The 14,587-nt window shown below is 45.4% G+C and overlaps 1 protein-coding gene across 2 annotated transcripts in view; it reads left to right on the top strand.

The window, feature by feature from the left end:
* Window positions 1-9,013: 9,013 nt before the first annotated feature.
* The window catches only part of CDK5RAP2 (CDK5 regulatory subunit associated protein 2), a 182,159-nt gene continuing 176,585 nt past the window's right edge, over window positions 9,014-14,587 (top strand). For both annotated transcript variants that reach the window (XM_059925478.1, XM_059925477.1), the window contains exon 1: window positions 9,014-9,146. In XM_059925478.1, the coding sequence (XP_059781461.1) occupies window positions 9,088-9,146 (59 nt within the window). In that variant the 5' untranslated portion in view covers window positions 9,014-9,087. The remainder of the gene's footprint in view (window positions 9,147-14,587) is intronic.

The raw sequence follows: 14,587 nt of genomic DNA, 5'->3' as shown, positions 1-14,587 counted from the left end.
TGGTAGGTCCTTTCCTCTCTCCCTTTTATTTAGGAGGTCTTCAATAAAAGTGTTACCCCCCCAAAATGCAGTGTTATTCTTTCTCTATTGAGCGGTACCAGGTGGCTTGTTTTCTGAGCAGAAAACCAACCCACAGCCCACTATTGGAGGAAGGTCACTTCTAGGTTTTAGGTATGCTTGGAATGAAATGAGATACTTTTCTGAGTTTAATCGCTGCTGTTTCTGTGCTTCGGTAAGTGATCTGGGGCCAGGATGGCATCCACAGGAGGCTGAAGTAGGCAGCATGGCATCTTGCAGGCATCCCTGTGGTCCCATGGGGATTCACAGAGTTGCCATGTTTGCCTATGGGAAACGGATGGGAGGTGGGTATTGGGAAGTGAGAAGAGTACAAGCCTTGGTGTCTGCACATGTAGGCTGTAACCCTCGCTCTAAGTTTACAGAGTGAACTGGGACAGGCCATGGAACCCATCTGGGTCTCAGTATTTCCATTGGTTCATCCAAGAGATTTAGTTAAATGGTCTCTGTGAGGGCCTTTTTCACTCTTGTATTCTATTAGGTGGGGAAAAAAGAGTGTTTGGGATAAGATCATTAATTCTAATTAAGGTTTATAATTCACTCTTTCACCAACATTTATTAAACACCTATTATCTGCCAGGCACTATGATAGACTTTAGGATATAGAATTAAAAGTACCTGTTTTCAAAAGAAGCCAGGCACAGAAAGTGTGCATACTGTATGATGCCAGGTACCTGAAACTCTAGAAAAGGCAAATCTTTAATGATAGAAAGTAGATCATGGTTTCCTGAAGTGGAAGGGAGATTGATTGGGACTGGATCACAAGGGAACTTTTTGGCGTGATGGAAATGTTTTATATCAATGCTAATACAGTTGCCACTAGCCTCATGTGGCTATTTAAATTTAAGATAAAAATTTTACAAATACTTAATGATATCACTTATATGTAGAATCTAAAAAATAATACAGGGCTTCCCTGGTGGCGCAGTGGTTGAGAATCTGCCTGCCAATGCAGGGGACACGGGTTCGCGCCCTGGTCTGGGAAGATCCCACATGCCGCGGAGCAGCTGGGCCCGTGAGCCACAATTACTGAGCCTGCGCGTCTGGAGCCTGTGCTCCGCAACAAGAGAGGCCGCGATAGTGAGAAGGCCCGTGCACTGCGATGAAGAGTGGCCCCCACTTGCCGCAACTAGAGAAAGCCCTCACACAGAAACGAAGACCCAACACAGCCATAAATAAATAAATAAATAAATAAATAAATAAATAAAATTAAAAAAATAAATAAATAAAAAATAAAAAATAAAAAATAATACAAATGAATCCATTTACAAAACAGAAACAGACTCTCAGTCCTAGAAAACAAACTTATGGTTACCAAAGGGGAGAGGGATGGGGGAGGGACAAATTAGGAGTATGGGATTAACAGATTCGAAGTAAAATACATAAAATAGAGAAGCAAAAAGGACTTACTGTATAGCACAGGGAATTATACCCAATGTCTTGTAATAACCTATAACGGAGTATAATCTGCAAAAAAACAAAGCAAAAAACGAATTACTATGTTGTACGCCTGAAACTAACCCAATATTGTAAATCAACTATACTTCAAAAAAAGATAAAAACTGGGACTTCCGTGGCGGTCCAGTGGTTAAGACTGTGTGCTTCCACCACAGGGGGCATGGGTTACATCCCTGGTCGGGGAACTAAGATCCCGCATGCTACAAGGTGAGGCCCTCCCCCCACAAAAAAGTTAAAAGACTTAAGTTCCTCATTCCCATAACCACAATTCCAGGGTTCAACAGCCACACGTGGCCAGTGGCTACCCTATTGGACAGTGCTAATTCAGAACATTTCCATCATCCCGGAAAGTTCTTTTGGAGAGCACTGCTCTATACCTTGGCTGTGGTGGTGGTTACATGGGTGTACACGTTTGTCAAAATACATCAGAATGTATACTTAAACTGGGTGCATTTTACTGCATACAAATTATATCTCAATAAAATTAATTCAAAATAAAGTCCTGTTCTCAAGGAGCTCAGTCTAATAGAGGAGACAGGCAAGTTAATGGACGGTTATAGAGCTGTGTAAGTGCCATAAATAAGACCAGGGTGTTCTGGAAGTTCAGAGGTGGGGCAGCTATACAGATTGTGGCCCAGGACATTCTCTTCAACTATGGTTGGGGAAACTCTGGGAATTAGACAGAGAAGAGGAAGGAAAGGTATTCTAGACTCTTAAGAACCACTAGCACAGGGACATCCCTGGTGGTCCAGTGGCTGGGATTCCACGCTCCCAATGCAGGAGGCCCAGGTTCGATCCCTGGTCATGGAACTAGACATCACATCCCGCAACTAAAGATCCCACACATGGCAACAAAGATCCTGCGTGCCGCAACTAAGACCTGGTGCAGCCAAATAAATAAATATTAAAAAAAAAAAAAAAAGAACCACTAGCACAAAGAGTTCCTTTGGGAGAGTTAGGAAGAGATGCCCCTGCTTTGGAATGGACTCAGCTTGGGAGGCAGAGCCCACAGCCTGGCAAGCAGAGCATGGGCTGGATTTCAAGCCTCCGCCCGTCCTTGGCTGGGTGTCCTCAACAGGGCACAACCTGTGCAGTGTACCTGGTGGCTTGCCACACAGAGGGGAAGGCACATGCAAAGGCAAAGGGCCTTTACATTGATCCCTTTGAGGAAACAGGTGCTGCAGCCACCTCTTTGAGGTCCACCTTCGCTAGGTCCTGGTCTGTTCTTTTATTAGGAATTCACCACATTTAATCACTATTAAGACATCAAGATTCTTCTAACCTGCAAAATGTCCAGACAATTGATTAGTTCAATTATCCTTCTTTGCCTACAGCTGTTGCTGTTTTACATAGTCAAGTGTGCAGCTGGGAAGGGTGCTTGAAAGCTTTCCCTGGTACCTTAGGACAGTTTTCCCAGAAGTCTTTGACTCTCTTACAGCCAAGCCTCTGGGTTTAGCTGCGTGGGGATCTGGCCATGGTACTGAGCAAGATCAATTTAGGCAGGGAGATCTTGATTTGCGATACCTTCTGTAAGTTTCAAAAAAAAAAAAAAAAAAAATTCAGGAGCACCACCTTTTGGGAATTAGAAAACTGAGGTCCAAGTTTCTTTCTCTGTCACTAGCTTATTGTGTGACTTTGGGAAAATCAGTTCATGTCTCTTGAGAATCAGTTTCCTTATTCATAAAGGATAACAAACGTCTGAATTATGAGACGGCATCAAAGAAAGTGACATGGGCTTTGTAAATGGCGTTGCATCAAATAGCAATTTTACTTTATTTCTGCTGGTGTTAAAAAGTGAGCAGCTGGTACCCATATGGCATATACAGGTTTCTACCCTGCTTCTGCAGGGCATAGATCTTGCTTATAAAACACCTTCCCCCAACCTCTCAGTCAGAATGACTCATCTCTTTTCTTTGTGTCCCTAGAATCTTACACTTATTTTTCTTATACTAACAAAGTACTTAAAATGTTTTACTTTGATTTATAATTACTTATCTGCATTTTAACCAGCTGGTGACTGCAGGGATACTAGTAATTCAATGAAAGGCAAATGGCATAGTGATTAAGAGCCTGGGATTTAGAATAAAATTTGGGTTCAGCTCCCAGCTCCAACATTTCGCAGCTGGATGGCCAGGCAAATCCCTTTCCTCTCTAAGCCTCAGTTTTGTCAACTATAAAATTGGAGCATAATCAGTCCCTGTTTCAAATGGTTATTGTGAGGATTGAATGTAAGGTTTCAACATAGTGCCTGGCACACAGAAAGCACTCAGTACATGGTAACTGATATCAGTTATTCATGGAATGTCAGAGTTGAAGGGAGCCTTAATGTTTTTGTTTAATGTACTGAGTTTACAGGTAAGAAGAGAAGCTCAGAAAGTAGAATTGGCAGGTCTGAGATCATATGGTGTTGATGTGTATTACCCTCTCTAGCCTAATAATCTACATGCTCTTCCCTTGGTATGGGGTATTTCTCAGTTTTCTTCCCATCTTGAGAAGTCAGGACTTGAGTTAATTTGGCAAACTGGCATTGAGCTATGTGCACAGCCTGGGGTTAGACGCTGGTCCTAGAAGGCATCACTGGCTTAGCGACCGAGCACACTATGGGGAAGACAGTGGGTAACAATTGGGAACTGGTCAGGGACTGCTGGTGGTGAGGGTTGGCTGGGAAGAGTTCTTGTGAGCAAGGCGGCAGGTGACAAGCCAGAAATACTGCTGACCTTGGGACCAGACAGACCTGGGTTTGAATCTTGGCACACCTATGTATTCAAAGGGTGACTTGGCCAAATCTAGGACAATTTGGGTAACAAAAGAAATAATGATAGTAATGTATTTTAACTCACAAAATAAAGCAAATATCCACGAGTTCATACTGGTTTAAATAAACAACTGAATAAATGGGGGAGAAGAGAAAGCTCTTCCTTACAGTAGAGTTCCAATTAATAAAGATAGAAGGAATGATGAAAACAGGACATCATCAACTGGCAAACAGCACTTTGATAATTGTTTTGGGTAAGAATTATCAATGGGGACTTCCCTGGTGGCGCAGTGGTTAAGAATCTGCCTGCCAATGCAAGGGACACGGGTTTGAGCCCTGGTCCAGGAAGATCCCACATGCTGGGGAGCAACTAAGCCTGTGTGCTACAACTACTGAGCCTGCAAGCCACAACTACTGAGCCCACGTGCCACAACTACTGAAGCCTGTGCACCTAGAGCCCGTGTTCAGCAACAAGAGAAGCCACCACAAAGAGAAGCTCGCACACCGCAAGGAAGAGTAGCCCCCGCTCACTGCAACTAGAGAAAGCCCGTGCGCAGCAATGAAGACCCAATGCAGCCAAAAAAAAAAAAAAAAAGAATTATCAATGGATGCTAAAATAAGTGGGTGGAAATTTGATGAAAAACAGGATATTTACATAGTTTCAAATATCAACACAAGATTTTTATCAGTTATAAAAAATAGTAATTTTACCATGGAGAATCTTGGCAGATACCACCTTACGCAAGAAAACAGAGTTAACAGCACCAATTAATGAGACATATTAACATCATCTGCCTCCTGGTACCTGAGAAAGGCACAGCATCACTTTCGTGGTACTTTTGCCAAAAGTGCACAACCTCAGTTTTATCGTGAGGAAACACAACACGAACCCCAAAATAGGAACATTCTATCAAATAACTGGAAAGAACTTTTCTGAAGTGTCAACATCATGAAAGGCATGGACAGAGGAATTGCCACAGATTGGAGGAGGGTGATGAGACATAACAGCTAAATGCAATGTCAAATCCTGGATTGGATCCTGAGCCAGAAAAATGGCATTAATGGGAAAACTGATTAAATTTAAAAATGTTAAAAAAAAAATTTTTTTAAATGTTTGTAGTGAATTGTATCCTATCAATGTAATTTCTTATTTTTGACAATTGTGCTATGGTTATGTATTGGGTTGGCCAAAAAGTTCATTCGGGTTTTTCTGTAAGGTGGCACGGAAGAATCCAAACGAACTTTTTGGCCAATCCTAAAATGTTAGTAATTTAGGAAGCTGGGTGAAGGCTACACAGGGAAATCTTTGCACACTTTTGCAACTTTTTTCTAAGCCTGAAATTATTTCTAAACAAAAAGCTAAGGAAGAAAGAGAGAAAGAGAGAGAGAGAAAGGAAGGAAGGAAGTGCGGCCTTGGGCAAATCTCTTTCCCTCCCTGAGTCTTGTTTCCTGACCTGAAGAGCAGGGCAGTCATCCCAATCTACTTCACAGTGTTCTAAGGATAAAATGAAATAGTGCAAAGTAGCAGTGTGCATGTATTGATGCTATAAAAAGTTATTCTTGCCGTTAGTAATGGCAGCTCCTGTGTCTTGAGGGTTCTACCCTAATGAGAAACATCTGGCTGCAAGCGACTTCCTCCCAGCCATTCAATATGACCTTGCCCAAGGAAATAATAATGCCAGCTTTGTGGCTGGGTGGCTGTCGTCAAGGAGATGGCGCCAGAGAGCCCAAACAGCTGGTGGTAGTGACGTCACCTCCAGGCTTGGCAGAAAGAAAGGCCATGGTGAGACAGAGACAGGGCAAAGGGCTTCGTCCCTGACCATGAAAACAGGAAAACAACTTCCCAAATAGCCCATCTTTTGTGCAATTGATTCTATTTTCAGTTTCCAGTTTCACTAAAATGTTTAGCACACAAGCCAGGAATATGGCCATTCACCGAATGGGCAATGGATTAATCATAAGGAGAATTCCTCCCCGGCTCTTTCTCCTTTATAGATTCCAAAGTATCTAATGTAACCGAGTGAGCTCAGCATTGTCTGTCCCATTTTACACAGGAAAAACCAAGGAGGAGCAAGGGGAAGGGACGCCAGGTCCCAGGATAAGTTGGAGGACTTTCCAAAGTCAGAATGCAGGGGCCCAGACTTCCAGTCCTGAAATTATACTGCCCACACTCAGGTTCATCTCGTGGCCGCCCTGAAGCACATGCCCAAGGAGTAGAGTCTGGTGAACACACCCCTGAAATACCATTGTCTGATGTAGACCTCACCTCTTAATCCTAAATTCTAAAGTGGAGAAAAACAAAGAGAGAAGACAGGCTTCCTGAAACAATAAGGGTTTTGGGGTTCAGAGGGACCTGGGCTCAAATCCCAGCTCTGCCACTTAGCAGCAGGGAGACCATAAATTATTTTTACCTCTTTCAGCCTCAGTCTTCTCATCTGTGAGAGAAATGGGGCTAACAGTAGCACCTATGCTGAGGGTGGTTGTGAGGGTGAGATGCGGTGGCGCCTGTGATATACCCGGTACCAGTGTCACGTAAGGAATGTCAAACTGTGCACATCCTCTTCCTTGTGTCCTTTCTCAAGAGCTTTCATCTGCTGGATGGAAAGTTAGTTCCTTCATCTGGGAAGTGATGATTTGGAACTCAGACTCCCTCACCAGAATAGAGCTGGTTGTTTGTGAGTAGCTTTGAAATCGACACAAAGAAATCTGCTCCAGCGCTGTGAAGTCCTGAGACATCCATCCAGTCCCACCCTCTTGTTTTACAGCTGGGGAAACTGAGGCCCAGAGAAGAGGAGCAGTCTGGCAAAGGTCACAGAGTCAGTGGCAGAACCAGGGCAGGAATCCTGACACCCCAGCTTCCCTGCTTTTGGACACAGTCATCTCATTGGTTGAACTTAGCATTGGCAAGGACTGCTGGTTCCAGGGATTCAGGGACTGCCCCTTCCCTGTGTGCCAGCTGGTTCCTGCCCACTCTCTTTCAGGCTGTTATTTTATTGCTGATTCTGGGAGTGGTTGAAGATCTAGGGATGCAAGAGGGACAGGTGCAGGACCATGAGCCTTGTAGCCTTCACTAAAGGTGTGTGTGTGTGTGTGTGTGTGTGTGTATGAGAGAGAGAAAGAGAGAGACAGAGAGATGGGATTACCATTGACTGAGCTACTAAAGGTATCTTAGGTCATCTCCACATTGTCACAAAAACCTTGCAGGATAATATGCAAACTATTATTTATAGAATGGATAAACAACAAGGTCCTACTGTATAGCACTGGGAACTATATTCAATATTCTGTAATAAACTATATGGAAAAGAATATGAAAAAGAATATATATATGTATATACATGTAACTGAATCACTTTGCTGTACAGCAGAAACTAACACAACATTGTAAATCAATAATTCTTCAATAAAATGGATTATAAAAAACCCCTTGCAGGATAGGTATTAGCCCCATTTTCCAGATTGATTGAATCATTCACTCAACATATCTGTTTAAACATCTGCTGGGTGGCAGGCACAGTGCTAGGTGTTGGGGATACAGCCGTGAACAATTCAGAACACAGTCTTTGCCCTCACCGAGCTTCCAGTCTACAGCAAAAGGGATACAGTTAAAAAAATTATATGCGGAAGTATAGAACTGCAAAATGTGGTAAGCGCCACAGAGGAAAAGCACAGATTGCTAAGAATACAAGAAAGGGCTTGATGTAGATTAGAGGATTAAAGAAGGCCTCTTTTGGAAAGAACGAGCAAACCGAGGCTGACGGAGGACACGTACATCTACCCAGTCACTCATCTTTTCAAGTTATTTTCAGGCAGCACTGAGAACAGTCCTGACAGTCTGCAGAGAAAGGGTAGCAACACTGAGTGAAGAGAGGAAGGTCGATTTCACTGGCCAAGCTCTGCCAAATTATCTAGGTGTTTGGTGGCTGCTATTTGCTTTAAGAAAGGCAGCCAGGGTTATGCAGAGAGCTCTGATATAGTTGGCAGGAACCACGGGTCTGGCTCCAGTTGACCGACTTATGGTACATGACCTTCGGCGAGACTTTCCTCTCTCTTGGGCTCAGTTTACTGATCTCAGGTGCATTTGAGCCCTAACGGTAATAAAGGTTCACCAGGTGAGAGATTGGAGAGGGAGAGTCCCTGACCACTAGGCTCATACGGATGAGCTTCTTCGTTTCAAACTAAGTGTGCAAATTACTGCTTTAGGTCGGATTTTTCTAAAGCGAGGCAGCACCGGATTATCTGAGTTTCAACTCAAGACGGAAGCCTTTGGGATGCCCAGACCCTAAGGTTCGGAGTTATTCTAGAAAAGTACACACCTGGTTAGGAACTCTGCGGATCCCCAGAGGTGCTGGATTCCCATCTCCCGCTTAAATTAACGGCCCAAGGCCGATTCAGCCCTCAACAAAGATGGCACCTGCCCTGGCCTCGGCCGAGTGCCCTCACTAAAAATGGCATCCTGCCTCTCTTTCCTTAAGTCTTACTGGCGCAAGTGCAGACGCCCCCTGCCATTAGTTAAGATGGCGCCCGCCCGCGCTGCCCGGCCCGGCCTCGGGGCCCGGCCGGTCGGCTTCACAGCGCGCGCCTCGGTGACCCCGCCTCATTTCCGTAGGAAGAAGCGCAGGGAAAGATGGCAGCGGCTGCGGTTTGAATTCCAGCGGCGCCGCCGGAGTCCGAACGAGACCTGGGTTGGAGGGGGCGGGGACCTGGGGAGCCGGGCGGGTCGCGACCGGGGGCGGGGGTGGGGAGGGAAACCAGTGGCGACGCCGCCAGACACCAACGCCACCACCTCCTCTGTGTCCATGATGGACTCGGTGTTGGAAGAGGACGTCACCCTCCCCGGGATACGCAGCGGCTGCAGGTGCGGCCCGGCCTTTGGGGGTTCGCGGTAACCAGGCCGGGGGTTCCCGCTGATGGGGGTTTGCTCCATCCGAGACTTGGGGTTTGCTCTTTGGGTGTTTGAGGGTTCTGGACGTGGGCAGTATGTGGGATGGGTTTCTTGGGGGGGGGGATCTCTTTGGGGACCCGCCCACTGATACTGAGTGTAGGTGGTTGGGAGGTCCCGACCTGCCCCACGCCCGCCTCTCGCGTTTGGGGACATACTTTGAAGAGGAGGTGAGGGACAGGTAAAGGGTTCTCTGAAAGGGTGGGAGATGGGTACCTCTTGGAGTGTGCAATTAGTGGGGGCTGGTTGAGGGGCGGGGACCTTGAGGGTACTTGATGGTTCATGCTGGTTTGGGGATTTGCTTTCATTATGGGGAGTGCAGTTGGTCTGTCCAGACTTTGCTTATGGGGTCACATAGTGGCCACCAAGACTCGGGCCATGGAGTGCAGTGGTTAGGAACCTTGGCTGGAGCTGAACAGAACTGGATTCAAATCCAGCCCTTTAAACTAACTAGCTGTATGACCTTGATAAAATGGTTTAATCTACTTCCCCATCTGTAAAAGGAGGCTGGTAGTAATATCCACCCAACAGAGTTGGGGTGAGGATCCAAAGAGAAGATGCCCACCCAGCAATTTGCTTGGCAGGAGTAGTGCCTGGCATATAATCAGTGCTTAAAAAATGGGCTCTCTTGGGCTCAGTTTACTGATCTCAGGTGCATTTGAGCCCTAACGGGGGCTCAAATTGATTGATTGATTGATTGTCCCCCCTCATTGATTCGGGGGACTTCCCTGGTGGCCCAGTGGTTAAGACTCGACGACATCAATGCAGGGGGTGCGGGTTCGATCCTTGGTGGGAGAACTAAGATTCCACGTGCCACGGGGCGAGGCCAAAAGATAAAAAAAGAAAAAGATTCGGTGTTGTCATTATCATCAACAGTAATACAAATTGGGGAATAATGTCTGAGAGTGGCCTCCCAATGCACCTGTCCCAAGAGGCAGTTGGTGTCCACATTGCTGCTGTGGCAGGGGTCTCTCCTGGTAGGAATGCCTGACAAAGCCCTGCACTGCTGCAGGGTTGGGGCCCTTTGGTTGTCCTGGGCTCCTTGTTGGGGAGAGGGTAGAAGGTCTCAGAGGTGATCCCTAACTGAGAATCTGCAGTGTTTATCCAGCTCTGCTAGGGACAGGCCGCTTCCTTGTAGTCAACAGATCCTAACTGAAACGGTGACATGTTATTTGTTGTGCAAATCTGGACGGTTTTAAGAGTAAAATGGGCACAATTAATTTATGCCTGAGCAGCAGGCATAAACAGGTCCTGTCTTGGGCAAACCTTGGACAAATGGTTACTCTGTTTACTGAGAACCTACTAGTTATCAGGCACAGAGCAAGGCCCTTTGCAGCTCCTGCTAATTGGATCCTAAGGTAGTTCCGCATGTCCCTTTCTCTTCATCTTTCTGCCACTGCCCCAGTATATTGCAGTACGACCTCTCATCTGGACTGTCCTGGCTTCCTTCACACCTCTGATAGCCTTTTATACTACAGCTTCAAAGCTCTTTTTAAAATATATATCTGATTGTCACAGTCTGCTGCTTTACATGTTTAATGCTTTTCATTGCCGTTAAGGTAAAGCCCATTATTATTCTCTCAGACAGCTTTTCACATCTCAGCACCAATTGGCCAAGCACTTGGGTTTTGGGACCTAGACCTAACTGGGTTTCAGTCCCAATTCTGCCACTTAACAATCCTGTGACCTTGGGCAAGTCACCCTCTGTGAGCCTCAGTTTTCATTATCTGTAACATGGGTGAGTCTAAAAGGGTTTAAGGGTTGACCCAGAGTAGCAGCTCAACAGAGCATCAGATATTCTCCTTTCCCTCCTCTCCCTGCCTTTGCTGGTGACCCTGGTGCTGCATACATTCCTGGTAACTAATCTCTTACTCACCTGCTTCATACCCTCCCTGGCTCCTCTCTGCCCTCAGGATGAAGTTCTTTAATATGGCTTCCGAGTTCTTTATACTCTGGCGCATCTACCTCACTAACCTCCTGTCCTCCCTCTTCCTTCCCTGTCTCCTCCCCAAGCCCGTCACTCTTGCTGGCTGCCAAACTGTTATGAATGATCTGCCTTGTTCTTTCTTACAGCTGGGCCTGTGCACTCGCTGTTCCTGCGGCCTGGATTGCCCTCCCCCCCCCCCCTTTGCCTTATTATTTTTCAGGTCTCAGTTTAGATGGTACTGCCAGGAAGTCTTCACTGATATCCCCCTATCCCCACCTGGGCCCTCTGTTCTCCTCTAGTCCCCCCATCACTGACCTGTTCACAGCCCTCATTGACTTCACTGAATTTTTTTGTTTTTTTTTTGGCCACACTACGCGGCATGCAGGATCTTAGTTCCCCGACCAGGGATCGAACCCACACCTCCTGCAGTGGAAGCTCAGAGTCTTAACCACTGGGCTGCCAGGGAAGTCCCATGACTTCACTGAATTTTATTAACTAGTGTGGTCCAGTCAGCATATAATTTGAGCCACGTATATAATTTAAAACTTTCTAATAACCACATTCAAAAAGTAAAAAGAGACTGGTGAAATTAATGTTAATAATATGTTTTATTTAACCCAATATTTCCATATATTATCATTCTAACTTGTGAAAAAAATTATTAATGAGATATTTTACCTTCTTTTTGATCTTACTAAGTCTTTGAAGTCCAGTATGTGTTTTACACTTACGGCCCTTCTCAACTTGAATGAGCCACATTTCAGGTGCTCAGTAGGTCCAGGTGGCTGGTGGTTCCTGTACTGGCCACTGCAGGTATGACTGTTAACTTGTCTGTCTCCCAGGTTAGACTCTGACCTACGTGAGAGCAGGGGCTGCATGTTGATCATCTTTGTAAGCCGACTTCCTAATCTGGTATCTGGCTCGTAGTAGGGGCTCAGTAACCATTTGTTACATCACTGAATAAACAATGATCTGGTGGGGTGACAGTTTTATCCCCCGTTTACAGGTGAGGACCCTGAGGTCCAGAGAGGTGACGTGAACGGTCTGGGATCCCACAAAAAGTACATGATCGAGCCAGGATTTAAATCCAGGCCTACAGACTCCAAAGCCTGGCTATCAGTACCATGTCTTGCCTTCCAGCCAGTTCTCTGAACCAATTCTGAGAGGATTCTGGGAGGATTTTGGGGGGCTGCTGGTGCTTGAACTGGCCCTCAAAGAGTGGCAGAAATGTCCTGAGAGAGTCCGCTTCTCCGTCAGGTGGTCACAGTGGATGAGAAAAATCCCTGCAGTAAAATCTCTTTTTATGCTAACATGAGTACTCTTCTGCTTGCTTACGTCCAAGCCCCAGTTTTAGAGACTAGACCAGAGTCCAGTTTGTCCTTGGACTTCTGTTGAATTAGGTCAGTGTGTGTTATTCTCTCCAAACCTGATCACCTGTGGGTGCCCCAAGAGCCCCGGCCCCTGGAGCCTCGCCTGAGCTAAGGCCCTTCATTAGGTCCTGCCTGATGGTGTCGAAAGAACCTGCACTTTGTACGCAGGATGTCTGCGTCTGCATCCTGCCTCAGCCAGTCACTAGCTGTGCTGCTTGCGTAATTCGCTTAACCCTCCTAATCCTCAGTTTCTCTTCAGTGATAATATCTGTTTTGTTGGGTGACTTTGTGGATGAAGCAAGATTGTATGTATTAAGTACCTAGCACCGACTGGGGAGTACATTAAATGTTGGCTGTTTTTGTTTTACTGTTACCATGTTGTACCGTTTCCTGGACAAAGTCCTCTGTGCCCACACCCCTGGGTTCACCCGTTTGTTTTCAAGCCCAGGATTCTGCCTCTCCCTGTGAGCTTCCTAAGGCCTGGCCCAGGCTTGTACATCTATGGGTTCCTCAAGTACATGGCCATTAAGTGCTTGCTGCCCAGTTAGGGGCAGACCAGAAAGACATGTTTCCTGTAGTTTTGTACAGTTTGTACTTTCTCAGGCAAAGAGTGCCTTTATGGATTTTGTAGAAGGAGGTTGAGAAAGAGGATGGTCGAATGAAATTTCTGGTGAAGGCTTGAAAGCTTAATCCAAGGCCGACCTTGGACCAGAGGTACCCCTAGGCTGTGAGGTTTGAGGAGGTGCTCTCTGTCGCCAGTGTTAGCTCAGTGAGAGCAGGGAGCACATCTGGCTTCTTCCCCCACTGTATCTGCCCTAGAACTGTGTCTGGCACATGGTAGAGGCTCAACAAATATTTGTTGAATGAATCAATTTTGTTCAGTCTCCTTTTGAAAAGATAAATACCATGAATACAGGCTCCATATTTAGTAGTAAAATGCTGCTTTGTAATCACTGTGTGAAAAAGTGCACAACAGAGTGTCAACTGGTACAGTCTTCGTGGAACACAGTTTGGCGTTAAAAATGTTCCTTGTGTTTTTCTTCTAACAGCTTTACTGAAATCTGATTTGTATGCCGTAAAGTTCACCCATTTGAAATATACTATTCAATGTGTTTTTTTTAGTATATTTACAGAGTTGTGCAGTCATCACCATAATCTTAATTTTAGAACATTTTCATCATCCAAAAAAGAAACCCTGTGCCCATTAACATTCACTCCCTGTCTTAGCTTGGGCTGCTGTAACAAAAAAACTATAGACTGGGTGACTTATAGACAACAGAAGTTTATTTCTCACAGTTCTAGAGACTGGAAGTCCAAGATCAGGGTGCCAGCATGGTCAGGTTCTAGTGAGGACCCTCTTCTGGGTTGCAGACTACCTATTGATACTTCTCATTGTATCCTCACATGGTGGAGAGCAGAGAGAGGAAGCAAGAGCTCTGGGAACCCTTAAGGGCACTAATCCCATTCCCGAGGGTTCCACCCTCATTACCTCATCTAGACTTAACTACCTCCCAAAGGCCCACCTCCTAATACTATCACTTGGGGGGTGGGTGGGTAGGGTTTCATCATATGAATTCTGGGGGGCCACAAACATTTAGTCTATAACATTCCACATTTCTCCTCCTTCCCCTTCCCCCAGCCCTAGGCAACCACAGTCTACTTTTTGTCTATAGATTTGCCTATTCCGGACATTTCATATAAATGGGATTTTACTATATGTGGTCTTTTGTGAGGTTCATATATGTTGTAGCATGTATTAGTACTTCATTCCTTTCTGTGCCTGAATAGTATTCCATTATATACATGTATTGATCCATATTTTGTTTATTCATTCATTGGTTGATGACATTTGGGTTGTTTCTGCTTTTTTGGCTCTTATGAATAATGTTGCTATAAACACTTATTTGTGTACAAGTTTTTGTGTGGACATAAATTTTTGTTTCTCTGGGAGTAGGGTTGCTGGGTCATATGGTAATTCTGTATGTTTAACATTTTGAGGGAACTGCCCAACTCTTCCAAAGTGGCTGCCCCATCTCACATGCTCACCAGCAGTATATGAG

The sequence above is a fragment of the Balaenoptera ricei genome, chromosome 6 (assembly GCF_028023285.1).
Source record: "Balaenoptera ricei isolate mBalRic1 chromosome 6, mBalRic1.hap2, whole genome shotgun sequence".
NCBI classification, from domain to species: domain Eukaryota; kingdom Metazoa; phylum Chordata; class Mammalia; order Artiodactyla; family Balaenopteridae; genus Balaenoptera; species Balaenoptera ricei.
The sequence above is the reverse complement of the archived record's forward strand: the minus strand, read 5'-3'. Positions and strand labels throughout refer to the sequence as shown.